We start from the raw sequence: 14,445 nt of genomic DNA, 5'->3' as shown, positions 1-14,445 counted from the left end.
AAGGGCTTTGCACCTTGCCTGGCAGAGAAACCGCATGCCTTGCGCCCCTCCTGGGCAACGGCCGGCCGCCCGTGACTCCCGAGCCTCCCCCGATCTGTCAAAACAAAGTGGGAAGGGGGCAGGAGATCAGGGGAGGCTCGGGAGTCACGGGCGAGTGGCGCGCCGTTGCCCAGTTTTTTAAAAACTCTGTGCATTTATGTTTCACAGGGTGCAAAAGAAGGGCTTTGCACCTTTATACAATATTCATGTGTGCTTGGGCCCAGGGTCTTTTGCCTCACCATCCCCACTACTGACTCCCTGTTGCTACTCAGCTTCAAAAAAAAAAAGGGGGGGGTCCCCGGATTCATTGGAAAAAATCTGGTAACCATAGTCTAGTGTCCTGATCAAGGCTGGAAGCCATCTCTGCCTGCTGTGGGAAGGAGTTCTGCAGTTTTAACAATGTGCTACATGAAGAAGCATCTTTTTCTACCTGTCCTAGTGACATGAGCGCACTCAGCTGCCTTGAGCAAGCCACTGCTCACTCCTCTTCAATATCCCTGTGCGTAGAATAGCCTGCTTCATAGGATTGTTGTAAGGACAGCTGAAATAGTAGCCAGGAAGCCATGAGTCTTTTAATCACGGGGTCGTGGGTTCGAGGCTCACTTTAATAATAATAATTATTATTTATGCCCCGCCCTTCCCAGTTCAGAAAACCGGGCTCAGGGTGGCTAACAACAAATTTAGAACACTTAATTGATGCAACAGAAAACAGCATAAAATGTGAATAACAATAAATTCAGAATTAAAAATCAATTTAGGGAGGGAAATCCATCCAATAAACATTAGATGATCACCAGGGCTAGCTGGCTAAATTAGTCCTATTTGGGCCAGCGAGGAGACCAGGGGAGAATTAGCCGTGGGATCCCAGAGTGGGTAATCTTCATTAAAAGGGGAGGGGGAGGGAAGGAAGGGGAATAAAAGATCAGGCACGATTCTTGCAGTGCGTGGGGTTGGACTAGATGACGTTCGGGGTCCAACTCACGGAACCAAAGAATTCTAGAGTTGGAGGGGACCCCAAGGGGCATCTAGACCAACTCCGTGCACTGCAGGAAAAAGCATCCATGACTCTATAATTCTAGGATTCTGTAAGCCCTCGAGGCACCCAAAAGTGCTACATATAAATGCGGACCCTTTACGACTTGCGCATCTCGCCCCCGTTCCACATGGGGGTCCCTGGCCCAGGCCTCAGCCGCCAGTGAGGTCCCCACACGCCCCTCCCCTCCCAGGTGCATCTACCACCTTTGCGGTGGTAGTTTCCTTCTTTGCGATACTTGAGAGTTGTGTTTCCGGGACCCCACCCCTCTCCTTGTCCCTGCTGGAAACCATTTTCTTTTTAACAACTGTACTTTTCTCTCTAATTGCCGTAACCCGCCCTGGGACCTGCGGTGCAGGGTGGGAGAGGAATCAAAATATTGTTGACGGTGCAGAAGGAGCAGCACATGTTTGAATCTTGCGCAGGTCGGTGGATTTGGCGGGGGATGTTTTTTCAGAGCGGCGTTCCAGGGACCCCGGTCATCCGGCCCATTTTTACGTCCCTCTCTCGGTCCCGCTGCCAGTAATTGCTTCCATGTCCCGGACCTTGTTTGCTACCTCTCTCTCCCACACACACACACACACACAACCTTGCATCCAGCTAGCTGGGCCCCATACGAGGGCCTGGCTCTCCAGTCCCACATCTGTTCGTCATTAGGAATTCCAGGGCCGTTAAGTCACGGGCTCAAGGCGGCCCCATCCTTCCCGCACCCCCGTAACTGGGCCCAGGCGGTGCTTTCATGGCTCAGTAGCGGTTAGCACCACCTGCACGGATATTGCTTTGGGCTTGTGGAGGCGTCGGGTCAGGCCATCGGCTGGGAGGCATTCGACGAGGGACTTGGAGCCTTGTTTTCCTCCTCCAAGTCCCTCGTCGCTCTTCCCTTCCCAGGGCATAAATCTTTCCCCGCTCACAAACAAAATGGCGGGCCTCAGCTCTCAGCCTGCTCTCCCAGGGGAAACCCGGGCCGGGCTACATGTTACTCTCGGAGCAGGAACAAAGAAGAAGCGGATCCAATCCTGAAGGATGCTGAACCTACCTCAGAAGCAGGCAGGGAAACCTGGGTGTGTCAGCCAGAAGGAGAAGGAGGATGAGGGCGAAACTAGAATGAAGATGGCGGCCTCTCCTTCCCTTTTTAAGCAATGGTTGGGTGGCCATCTGCCAGGGATTCTTGAGTCGTGATTCCTGCATTGATCCTTGGGGTCATTCTGCCTTGGTCAGACCTCACCTCAAGTCCTGTGTCCAGTTCTGGACAGCACAGCTTAAAGAAGATATTGACTAGCTTGCAGGTCTGCAGAGGAGGACGGCCAAGATGGTCAAGGGTCTGGAAACCAAGCCTTAGGAAGAAGGCTTGAGGGAGTTGGGGGTGTTTAGCCTGGAGAAGAAGGGATTGGTATGTGACATGGGGGCTTCATAGATCTTAAGGGCTGTCCCAAGAAAGATGGACAAGCTTTTTTCCCAAACCAATGCATTCCATGACAAGAAATAAGAACTTTCTGACAGTTAGGGCTGATAGACAGTGGAAAGGTATCCCACAGGAAGTTATGGGCTCTCTTTGCTTGGAGGTTTTTAAGTAGAGGTGGGGGGGGGGCTTCTGTCAGTTATTCTTTTGTTGACAATCCTGCATTGTAGGGGGTTGGTCTAGATGACTCTTGGGGTCCCTTCCAACTCTACAATTCTATGATTCTATGAGCTTTGGGGGTCCCTTCCAACTCTATGATTCTCTAAAAATCAGTTGCCTCTGGCACCACCTACTGTTGGGCTCCCAGCTTTCTGCCGTACCTGCTCCCAATGGGCCGCAGCGTTCAAACCAAGTGAAACTGAAACCATGACAGTGATGATGATGTCCATTAGGTCCAGTCGTGGCTGACTCTGGGGTTGCGGCGCTCATCTCGCTTTATTGGCTGAGGGAGCCGGCATACAGCTTCCGGGTCATGTGGCCAGCAGGACTAAGCCACTTCTGGAGAACCAGAGCAGCGCATGGAAATGCCATTTACCTTCCCGCCGGAGTGGTACCTATTTAGCTACTTGCACTTTGATGTGCTTTCGAACTGCTAGGTTGGCAGGAGCAGGGACCGAGCAACAGGAGCTCACCCCGTCGCGAGGATTTGAACCGCCGACCTCATAGGCTCTGTGGTTTAACCCACAGCGCCACCCACATCCCGATGATGTTCATACATGGACTTATTTGCAATATTAATTAATGGAATTATTCCATCGGTCGGATTGCGGATGTCTGCGTTCTCTCCCCTCTCTCCCAGGACATAATTCTGAAGCGAGCGGCGGATATTGCCGAGGCTTTGTACAGCGTCCCGCGCAACCCCAACCAGTTGACCTCGCTGACCGGGAACCATGCCCACTCGGGCATGATGAATGTCAACTCCTTTGGGAGCCAGCTGGCCGTCAACATCAGCGAATCCACCCAGGGCTCAGAGCAAGGTAGGCAGCGGCTGGGTGTGTTCTCTGTGGCTCTCGCGTGACCATTCCTGGGAGCCAGCATCAGAGGCCGTCCTTTGAGGACCTTCCACAAGATATGTCTCAGAGAGGGTGGCAACAAAGGGGTGGCCTTTGCATGTTTTACTATGTTTTTAGACATGCCGGCAGCCACCCGGAGTGGCCAGGGCAACCCAGTCAGATGGGCAGGGTACAAATAAAAAATGATGATGATGATGATTGTCTGTTTTGCAAGCAGAAGGTCTCGGGTTCAATCCCTGCCACTTCCAGGCAGTTGTTATTATTATTATTATTAGTGGCTACCACCCACAGTCGCCCTAGCAAGACTGCCATTATCACCTCTTCAGCACCAGGTTATGACACTCCCAGGCTTTTGATGGGGTGTGATGGGATCATTATCTATATCTATATCTATATATCTATATCTATATCATCTATATCTATATCTATATCTATATCTATATCTATATCTATATCTATATCTATATCTATATCTATATCTATATCTATATCTATATCTATATCTATATCTATATCTATATCTAACTGCCTTATTCTAATAATCATTCCGGATTATTTCATCTCTTTATAGTGGTGGTGTGTTTCTTATTTTATGGAACTTGTTGCAACCCTCCCCCCCCCAAAAAAAACCCCAGATGTGTAGAACTCATCTCCTCCAACCACCTGCTATGCAGGAATCCCTGGCAGATGCCCCCTCCAAGCTCTGTTGGTTTCATTGTTGCATACCTGAATCTAACATTGTGAGTCAAGGAAGGAAGGAAGGAGAGGAAGGGAAAGAGGGGGAGAAAAGGAAGGAATGAAGGGAGAGAGAGGAGAGAAAGAAGGAAGGAAGGAGAAAGAGGAAGGGAGAAAAAGAGAGGAGAGGAAGGAAGGAAGGAGAGGGAGGGAAAGAAAGAGGGGGGCAAAAAGGAAGGAAGGAGAGGAAGGAAGGAGAGGAAGGGAGAGAAAGAGAGAGGGGAGAGAAAGATAGATAGGAAGGAATGAAGGGGGAGAGAGGAGAGAAAGATAGAAGGAAGGAAGGTGAGGGAGGAAGGAGAGGAAGGGAGAAAAAGGGAGAGAGGAGAGAAAGATAGATAGGAAGCAAGGAAGGAAGGAAGGAAGGAAGGCAAGACATCTTAAGATACTTGGTAAACTGAGCAACTATCTAACTTCCTGCCCTGCCTTCCAGGGTACACACGCAATACGAGCAGTGTCTCGCCGCGAGGCTATGTCCCCAGCTCCACCCCGCAGCAGAGCAACTACAACACCATCACGTCCAGCATGAACGGCTATGCGGGGACTGCCATGACCAGCCTGGGGGTTCCGGGGTCCCCCAGCTTCCTCAACGGCTCCACGGCCAACTCCCCCTACGCCAGTAAGTGCCTGTCGCCTTTGCGGAAGGGCGGGTCGAGGGGGCCTAGGCAGAGCTTCCCTTTCCTGAGAATCGCAGCTCCATTTTAAGAAGGCTAAGGGACTAGTCCTCGTGGTAGGGGAAGCTGCACTTGGGAAGGCGTAGGCCTGGGAACTCCTGGGTAAGGTCCGAGGATAGACAAATCCCTGTCTCTGATTTCTCAGTTTCTCACTTTTCCAATCCTGAATCTAGTTCTCCACATTTTTGCAGCAATTTGTGAAAATTCATCAGTCTTTTGTTTTTAGTTTATTGCTGACTTTAATTTCTGGAACATTTTAATGGTTCTTTCTTAATAATACTTTTATTGCTTATTCTTTTTTTTGTAAAGTGCTCTGAGGGTTATTTTATTTACAGTCAAGCAGTATATAAATTTATGAAGTGAATTGCACATTTTTGCATGCAATTTCCTCCAATATAATGCTTTTTGGCACGTTGTTTTTGCTAATATATGCTTTTCTTGGTCACACTGCTCTGTGATACACACATTTTCCCACACATTGCTTCATTGGAGAACTGAGTTGCAAAATTCAGAGGAGTGCCGAATTTTGAATGGTAGCTATGTTTCAGTTCCTGCTCGTTGGTTTGTAGAATCATAGAACTGTAGAATTGGAAGGGACCAAGAGGGTCATTAAAGCCAACCCCTGCAAACGTGATAAATAATAATGATAATGTGCTGTAGGGACGCGGGTGGCGCTGTGGGTAAAACCTCAGCGCCTAGGACTTGCCGATCGCATGGTCGGCGGTTCAAATCCCCGCAGCGGGCTGAGCTCCCGTTGTTCGGTCCCAGCTCCTGCCCACTTAGCAGTTTGAAAGCACAACTAAGTGCAAGTAGATAAATAGGTACCGCTTTCTAGCGGGAAGGTAAACGGCGTTTCCGTGTGCTGCTCTGGTGCCGGTTCGCCAGAGCAGCTTCGTCACGCTGGCCACGTGACCTGGAAGTGTCTGCGGACAGCGCTGGCTCCCGGCTTCTAGAGTGAGATGAGCGCACAACCCTAGAGTCTGTCAAGACTGGCCCGTACGGGCAGGGGTACCTTTACCTTTACCTTAATGTGCTGTGGGGGGATTTATGGTTTGTTTTATGTTCCTATTTTTAATATGTACAGTCGTACCTAGTTTGTCGAATGCCTTGGCACTAGTACGTTTCGGCTCCTGAACGAGCAGAATCCAGAAGCGAGCGTTCCAGTTTCTGAACATTTTTTTGGAAGCTGGATGTCCGATGCGGCTTCTGCTATTGTTTCTGGTGCGCCTGCGCAATCAGAAGCCGCGTCTTCGTTTCCAAATGTTTCGGGAGTCGGACAGACTTCCGGAACACATTCTGTTCGAAAACCAAGGGGCGACTGTATTTTAGTGCCGTGGGTTCACCGTATAAAAAACACAGAATACATTCCAATGGGGGTCCACCTCCCCTTGCCCCAGCTCACTCCCGCTGCCGGCTAACCCCTGTCCTTCTTTCCACGCCAGTCATGCCCTCCAGCCCACCTCTGGGGGCCTCGTCCATCGCCAGCTCCTCGACCCCGGGAGGCGTCTTCTCCTTCTCTCCCGTCAACATGATCTCCGCCGTCAAGCAGAAAAGCGCCTTTGCCCCCGTGGTGCGGCCGCAAGCCTCTCCGCCCCCTGCCTGCACCACTGCCAACGGGAACACTCTGCAGGGTGAGTTGGCCAGTCCTCGCCGCCCGTCTCCTTCGGTGGCAGCTGGGGCACGAAGGGGCGCAAGTCATGGGGACAGCCGGGGCCGTGTGAAAGGAGCGGGTGGGATGTGGCAGGAAGGGCGAGGCGGCCACGCTTTGTTGTGTGGCAGCGGCGGCAGCAACGATGCGCCCTGCTCGCTCGTCTCCTCAGCGCAAGGATTTGCACTTCTGCAACAGACTTCTCTCCCCTCTGAATCTGTTCTGGGTTCCCCCCCCAACCCTCTGGAGGCGATTTGGGAAGCGGGTAGGAGGAACGAGAGAAGGGAGAACGTAAGAAGGAGCTGCTGGATCAGACCAGGGGCCCACTGTTCTCACAGTGGCTAACCAGATGTGTGTGAAAGTACGCAAGTAGGATCTGTGGCTCCCAGCAACAGGGATTTAGCAGTGTCGCTGCCTCTGAGCATGGAAGCACATCGGAGCTGTCCTGGTTAGAAGCAATTGGTAGTCTTCACCTCTTCCATGAATTTGTCCCATCCTCTTTTAAAGCCATCCAAGTTGGTGGCCGACACCACTTCCTGTGGGCATGAGTTCCACAGGTTAACTTTCTCTTGTCCGTCCCTGAATCTTCTTCCAACCTTCAGCTTCACTGGTTGTCCACAAGTTCTAATGTCAACAAGAAAGGGAGAAACACTTTTCTCGATCCACTTTCTCTGTGCCCTTCAAGATTTTATCAACTCCTATCATGTCTAGGGTGTCCCCACAACTCCCTGGAGTTGAGCCCAGGAGGCATGTTGGGGGGGGAAGTGAGGTTAGTTCTATTGCACCGCCATAAATCCTTGCACTGACAGGACGACTTAGCTGGATACTGCCCAATAATGAAGACGTTGATTGCATTCATATTTCCTCCTCTCCCCATTTTATCCTCACGCCAGCCCTGCGAGGTGGATTAGGCACTGTGGGTGGCCCAGGGTCACCCAGCGGGCTTCATGGCAGAGCGAAGATTTGAACCCTGGCCTCCTAGGTCTGGGTCCGGGTTCAACGCTCTAACCGCTACACTACTCAGCCTGGATGTGGTGCATCACCTCCTTTGGGCGGGTCAGTGCCACGGCTGCCCTCTTGACCAACACCTTCCCTGGGGACTTGGGAGAGATGCTAGCAGGGGGTTCCCCTAGCTGCCTTCCTGACCCCGTACGGGAGGAATCCTCACCCAGAGTAGAAATTGGGTGGGTGGGTGTTCCTGGGATCAGGCCCCTTTTACCCAGCAGCAGTTGCTTATGAGGTCAGCCTTGGCTGCAAACTTTCCTCTTCCTTAACCGCCTTTCCTTCTTTGCTTTCTTTCGTCCCACCCCCGTCGTTTCCCTTTTCTCGCTTCCGCCTCTCTGTCCTTTGCCCGCCCTGCGCCACTGCTTGCCGGGTCCTGCCAACCAGACCAAACCTTTGAGGATGCGGCAGACAAGTTCCACACACCGTCTCGGTCGCTGCAAGGACTGGCTTATTCCTAATCACACAGTATGTCTCTTCTCTCGTTCTCGCGCCTTGCTCTGTCAGCCTTCCCCCTCTTTTCTGCTCCTCTTGCCGTGAACGAGTACGGCTCCTTAACAGCGACCTTGTGAGGTGGGCCTACCCCCTTTGATCACCAGGGGGTAGTACCCACTAACCAGAGGGGCCTCTTGCCACCACATGCTTTCTGCTACATTCTCCCCAAAGAACCAACCCCGAAAACATTAATTTCATGTTGAAAGAGCCAAGTCCACTTAACCCTTACCACCTATGATTATCAAACTAGCAGCCCAGGCGAGACCCCCGACCTGACTTTTAGGAGGTCTGCCATCAAGTCAGATTGCTGAGATTGCGGCAAGAATTCTCCTCCGTAAGCAACTGCGTTGGCCTGAGGTGCAATTTCCAGCAGGGCCTTTGAGGTGGTGGCTCCTATGGTTTGACGGGGCACATGAGCTGTTGCACATGCTCGGTAGAGTTCAGTAGAGAGGGATCTCCCACTCGCCTGGCTCGACAGGCGCAAAGGAAGATCGCCTTCTCTCTTCTGACTGCCACCGTTCAAACCAGGGAAATCGGAAATTGGTAAGATTCTCCTCCTCGCTTGGCAGGACGATGCCGGCGGCTGGCTTTGCCACCTGGTCAGATGCATGCCGTGGTAAGTTGCCCCTTGCTACAAGGCCGTCTGCCTTCAGACCGCGTCTCAGATGCTGCCCAAACCCCAAAGGGTCTACAGCACCAGGTCTTCACCAACCTGGTGCCCTCTGGATACTGTTGGACTACAACTCCCATCAGGAGAGCACCAGGTTGGCACAAGCAATTCCAGACATGTAAAAAGGCTCTGTGTGGATAGAGGTCCCATCAGGGGTGAGGAACCTGCTGCCATCACCGACACAGCAGGACTACAGGCCTCCTAATGCTTGACCATTGACCATATTGACTTGGAATGATGGGAACTGGAGTACAACCTTTAGGTATTATTATATCCCACTGGGGCTACATTTCCGGGATCGTGCCGGAAGCCAAAACCTCTCATAGTCAAAACACACTGTGCGCAAGGGCAGTTGGGAATGCCGAAATCTTTTTTCCTCGATGCCCGCCCTCTTCTTCTTTTAATTTTGCCAAGCGTGCATGCACAAATACTTTTTGGTTTTCCCCTTCCCTGTTTTATGCCCACAACAACCCTGTGGGGTAGGCTAGCATGAGAGGCAGTGTTTGCCCCCCTAAAGTCACACCCAGTGAGCTTCATAGCTGAGCTCACTGGTCTCCCAGTTCAACGCTCTGACCACTACACCGCGCTGCCTGGAAGGGCTGCAGGTTCCTCATCTTTTGTCTACAACGTGGCTCAGCTGATGACATGGCTGCAGAACGTGACGCTTCTCTCCTTTGCTTTCCAGCGTTGTCGGGTCTCATCGTTCCGCCCATGTGATCGGGAAATGGAGGATGGGCTGGGCTGGAAGGAGGGACCAACAGACTGGCGCTGACCCAGACCCTTGGACTTGGAAGGGTGTGGGCCCTTCTCAATGCATTCCTGGAGCACACGCCTCCCCACCCCCAGCTCCTTCCAACCCGGCTGCAGGATTTCAAGAAGGCTCCCCCTTCTGGTGGGAGGCTGCAGTGCAGTGGGGCAAGCACTGGGAAGTGATGCTCACTCATCTGCTACCAGGAGATGCCCAGCCACAAACTGGGGGCGAAGATACAATTTTTAGGGAGAGGTGTTTGAGGGGGTTTCAGCACTGCCATCCTTTCTTTACCCCGCCCTCTTGCACCTTTCCTCACAGCTTTGGTTAAAGAATCGGAAGCAAAGCCCACCCACACCATCCCCTCACCTGGCTTGCCCTCCCTCAGGTAGATTTGCTCCCAGCAAAGAGCAGAGTGTTCTCCCGTCTTAGCCGGAGAGGGTCTCCCTTTGGAAGCCAGACCCTGAGCATCAGCCCTTTGCACCAGGACTCCTGGGTCCTCCTCCTCACTATTCTTAAATTGTCGCTCCCGTGGCCTTGGGTGTGGACCCCAGGAAATGATTTGGCAAGGAGAGGGTGGTCTTCCCTATTCTTTGGGGGGTTTCCATCTCTGCTCCAAAGCAAGCTGGTTCGCGTTACGCCCCTGGCCAAACCGGAGATTGCTTTCCGGCGAGGGGGAAGAGAGCCTGCATTCCAAACAGCGACGCTGCCTTTCGCTTTTCTAAACCCCCGCCTTGCAATGCGCAGGCCCTATCAGTCCTCCGGCACAGAAAAACCTGGGTGCTGGAGGACCTCGCTGTGGGCAAAGCCTTTGGGGCTCACCACTCCATCGCATCGCCCAAAAGGTCCATCCCTTGTCAACCGCAACTGCTAACCAGCCTCCTCTTAACACGTGTCTTAATCCGAAGGTTTTGGGGCTAAGCAGCCCCTTCTAACAGGACACGTGTGAAGAACCCTGGCAACTTTCCCCCTTCCGGCCAGATCTTGGCCATGTGTTGCTCATCTTCTTCCCAGGCGTTCCAGATGTTGAAATGCCCACCCACGAATCCCCCAGAGAGAGTTTCTCCTTCGCTCCCTTCCGCCTCGCCCCATTGAGGCAGGAAGGGCTGCCGTCTCCCGATTCCTGAAACCAGAAAGGGCTTGAAAAGCCAAATCCTTCTAAATTGACGTGCTCTTGGGCTGGGTGAATGGCAGGAGCCTTCGTGGGGACAACCGGCTTCTCTGTCGAGAAGCAGCAAATATCCCGTACTGCCCAGCTTTCCGGTGCAGGAGTGTGGGGTCAGAGCTCTAAGGTTTTGCAAGCTCGTGCATCGGGAGGATCACACGGCAGGACCCCACTCCGGTCCCACCTCCCCTGGGATCCAGTAGCTGATAGGAAGCTGCCTTGTACCAAGAGAGAGCACAGATACACCTGGCTCAGGTGGGACCTTCTACATGCAAGGCAGGTGTCCTGGCCCTCAGCATCATTGATACTTAGTGGCAGGGACTTTCCAGGGCTTCAGGCAAGGATCCCTCCCTTTCAGATGCCACAGGTGGGAGATGGGACCTTCTACATGCAAGGCAGGTGTCCTGGCCCTGAGCCAAGGCCCAACCAGTGAGCCGCAGTAGCTCTGGAGTGGTGCCGCAGTGTGTGGCTTGCGGGAAATATTTTTCCACCTGGTGTAATACTTAAGAGACAGCCCTGTAGGAGCAGAAAGTGAGGAGGGAGTAGGCAGTGTAGACGATTCTTGGAGTAAGAGCACAGGCGTTGTCTCTCCAAGCCCCGGACTCACAGTTCACGTGAATGTCTCCCCATAGGACACCCACCCCCAACCCGTCATAAAATTGTAGAGTTGGAAGGGACCTAGGGGTCATCTAGTCCAACCCCTGCAATACCCCAGAATACCCCTCCCCTGGTAACCCAGAGCCTGCTTTCTTCCCCCAGGAGCAGAGAAGGTGTTAGGATAGCCCTGGTGCCCACCGAAAGTGAACCTCAGCTGTGGTCACATCAACACTCGTATCTCACTTTAAGAGTTGTGGCTTCCCCCCAAAAAAATATTCCTGGGAACTGTAGTTTTGTTACGGGCACGGAGGGTGGTAAGGAAACCCTGGATAAACTACAGTTCTATGGATATTTTTTTTGGGGGGGGGGAGCCATGATTCTCTACAGTGGAATAAGAGGGCTTTAAATTTATGGTGTGGCCGCAACCAAAATCTACGGTATAACTTCTGCCTGGTTGTCTTATCTGTGTTCCCCTATAAGGAATCACAGGAATTTTAGATTGTTGAGGGGAAAACATAGTAGATACTCTGTTTTGAGATTCCCCAGCCTCTCCTCAGAGAACTGCTGGTCCCTGGGGAGAGGGAATGGCTATTAAACCAGTTTAAAGAGTAGACTAGACGCCTTTTGAAGGAATGTGCTCCTGTACGTGAAACTTGCCTGTGGACAGCACAAAATTGAGAATTGGGCATTGCCTCAGCAAACACTCCCCTGATCCCAGATTTGCTAAAATGCCGGGGGATTTGGGGGGTGCTTGAGGGTGTGGGAACGCCTTTGCCGAACCCCCACAAACGCTTCCACCCCGATGGGCTGGTTTTCAGTTTCAGACCTGGACGGAAAGGAACAAGATATCAGGGATTGTGCCCAACTTTAGCGGGGATCCTTTTTTCCCAGGGGGAGACTCAGCAAGCGTCGGACGAAGAGCTAAGCACCTTCTCATCCTATGAACTGATTCTTCCCGCCCCGCTGCGCTGGCATTACAAGGCAAACACGGGTGCCCACCCAACCTGGTTTGGCACCCAAAGCCGCTCCCCTGGTAAACTGGGCGCCCGCCATGTTGTTTCCATGCCAAGGCCCCTGGAAAACTCACACTGGCATTAGTTGTCAGTCCCTTTTCCCCTCGGCAGCCACAGCGATTTCAGGACGTGCCTTTCCATGTTCGGAAAATGGCCTTCAGGAGGGCTTCGTTCCTATTTCCAGTTTCACGTTTTCCTCCTTGGTTTTCTTTTCAACCACCCGGGCAATCTCAAGCCCGTACGAAATGCCGGTACACTGTTTTTTGCATATATTTTTTTGATATCTATATAAAAAACCCTCTCCCTTTCTTTTTTTAAAGCAACAGAAATACAGTCCTGTGTTGTTGTTTTTACACACACTTCTTTTCTTTTTTGTAAAAAGAGAATTAGAGTTTTAAAAAACTGGGGCGCGTTTCAGCAGAGCGTTCTTCGGCCCCAGCCCCGCTAAAAACCAGGCGCTGTGTGTGTTTCAACGGAGCTGTGGTCGGGGAGCTTCCTGCTGCCTCGCGCCCCTGGCTTTTCAGGCGAATCTTCTCTCGGCCTCCCGCAGTTATTTTTCTAGCATTATTTCCAAGTGGGAAGGAGGGGATCAAACTTTTGTAAATAAAGATTGTGGGGAAAGAAGAGCCCTGGATGCTGGGCTTGCAAACCACCCCCTCGCCGGGGGGCTTGTTCTCTCTCTGTGTATTTATCTTTGTCGTACGGAGAATCCTTCTCCTGTTTCATGTTTCCTTTGTATTTTTTATTATTATTGTTTTTAATTTTTAATTTTATTTTCTACATTGTCCAATGTGTGTCCTGTGACGGCTGTTGTACAATAGCAATGTTGATAAATGCCCGGCTGCACTGTTTTTCAATGTAAGTACATGTCAATCAACTACGACTTTCATTTCTTAGGAAATGGGCCCTCTTGAGTTGAAAGATTTGCACCCGCTCCCCCCCCCAAGTTGAAAGGTCAGGGTGGTCCTTATCCTCACTCCACCGCCACTTTCCTCCCTTAAATACTATTTCAACTTGGATTTCTTTAGAGGTAAAGGTAAAGGGACCCCTGACCACTAGGTCCAGTCGTGGCCAACTCTGGGGTTGCGGCGCTCATCTTGCTTTACTGGCCGAGGGAGCCGGCGTACAGCTTCCGGGTCATGTGGCCAGCAGAACTAAGCCGCTTCTGGCGAACCAGAGCAGCGCACGGAAACGCCGTTTACCTTCCCGCCGGAGCGGTACCTATTTATCTACTTGCACTTTGACGTGCTTTCGAACTGCTAGGTTGGCAGGAGCAGGGACCGAGCAACGAGAGCTCACCCTCTGGCAGGGATTCAAACTGCCGACCTTCTGATCAGCAAGCCCTAGGCTCTGTGGTTTAACCCACAGGGCCACCTCCTCTGTCAACCTGGTGCCTTCCAGGTGTTTTGAACTACAACTCCCAGCAGCCCCACAAGTTTCACATGCTGTGTGTTGGAATACACACATCCTGTACAGGAGGAGCCGAAGGGCAGCGTTGCCAACTTGAATCAAATATTGGGGAGGCCTAGGTAGGCCCCACTCTGCATAACTGATCATATGATGCAACACACACACACACACACACACACCCTATTTGAATGGAAATGCCCATCAACTTTTGGGGGGCCCTAAAATATTTTATTGGAGGGCTGAAGACCCTTCAGCCCCTAGGAGTTGGCTCCGATGCCAGGGTGCCTTGAAAATGTTTGCCCTCCCCTGTCAGATGAATTTACCACTTTGCATGTAAAGGAGATGTGCTATGTCTGAACTATATCCTATCCCCAAAGGAACACTTCCATATAACTCTAAATATTCCAAGTTGACTAGAAAATGAGGGTGTGCATTGGCTTGGGATGAAACCTGAGCCGGAACAGGAGCTTCAGAGAGATTATGGGATTTTATTTCTGAGTGAAGTCAAACCGGAGAGTCCCCAAAGTGCCTCGGCATCTCTGACACACACAAAACCCACGCCACCGGCAAGCGTCTGCTAAAACTGAGCTAATGTCTCTTTAGCTCGCCATATAAGCAAAACTCCCCATATAAGGGGAGGGAGAGTTGCACTGTGATCTGACAGGTCTAGTTTTTAATCAAAGGGAATTGTTTCATCTGGAGTTCCCGGTTCTTGGTGCTTTTGGCGGTGGGGAGCAGTGGGTG

At 51.8% G+C, this 14,445-nt stretch overlaps 1 protein-coding gene across 3 annotated transcripts in view; it reads left to right on the top strand.

Annotated features, from left to right (window-relative positions):
• The window catches only part of LOC308594199 (transcription factor COE1-like), a 103,361-nt gene extending 90,208 nt beyond the window's left edge, over window positions 1–13,153 (top strand). For 2 of the 3 annotated variants that reach the window (XM_081207058.1, XM_081207060.1), the window contains 5 exons: window positions 3,331–3,508; window positions 4,713–4,898; window positions 6,396–6,584; window positions 7,991–8,071; window positions 9,454–13,153. In XM_081207058.1, coding sequence (XP_081063184.1) covers window positions 3,331–3,508; window positions 4,713–4,898; window positions 6,396–6,584; window positions 7,991–8,064 — 627 coding nt within the window. In that variant the 3' untranslated portion in view covers window positions 8,065–8,071; window positions 9,454–13,153. The remainder of the gene's footprint in view (window positions 1–3,330; window positions 3,509–4,712; window positions 4,899–6,395; window positions 6,585–7,990; window positions 8,072–9,453) is intronic. The other variant, XM_081207059.1, reaches the window with a different exon arrangement.
• The last annotated feature ends 1,292 nt before the right edge of the window (window positions 13,154–14,445 follow it).

This window comes from Podarcis bocagei (assembly GCF_964188305.1).
Source record: "Podarcis bocagei genome assembly, chromosome: 9".
Taxonomy (NCBI): Eukaryota; Metazoa; Chordata; class Lepidosauria; order Squamata; family Lacertidae; genus Podarcis; species Podarcis bocagei.
The sequence above is the reverse complement of the archived record's forward strand: the minus strand, read 5'-3'. Positions and strand labels throughout refer to the sequence as shown.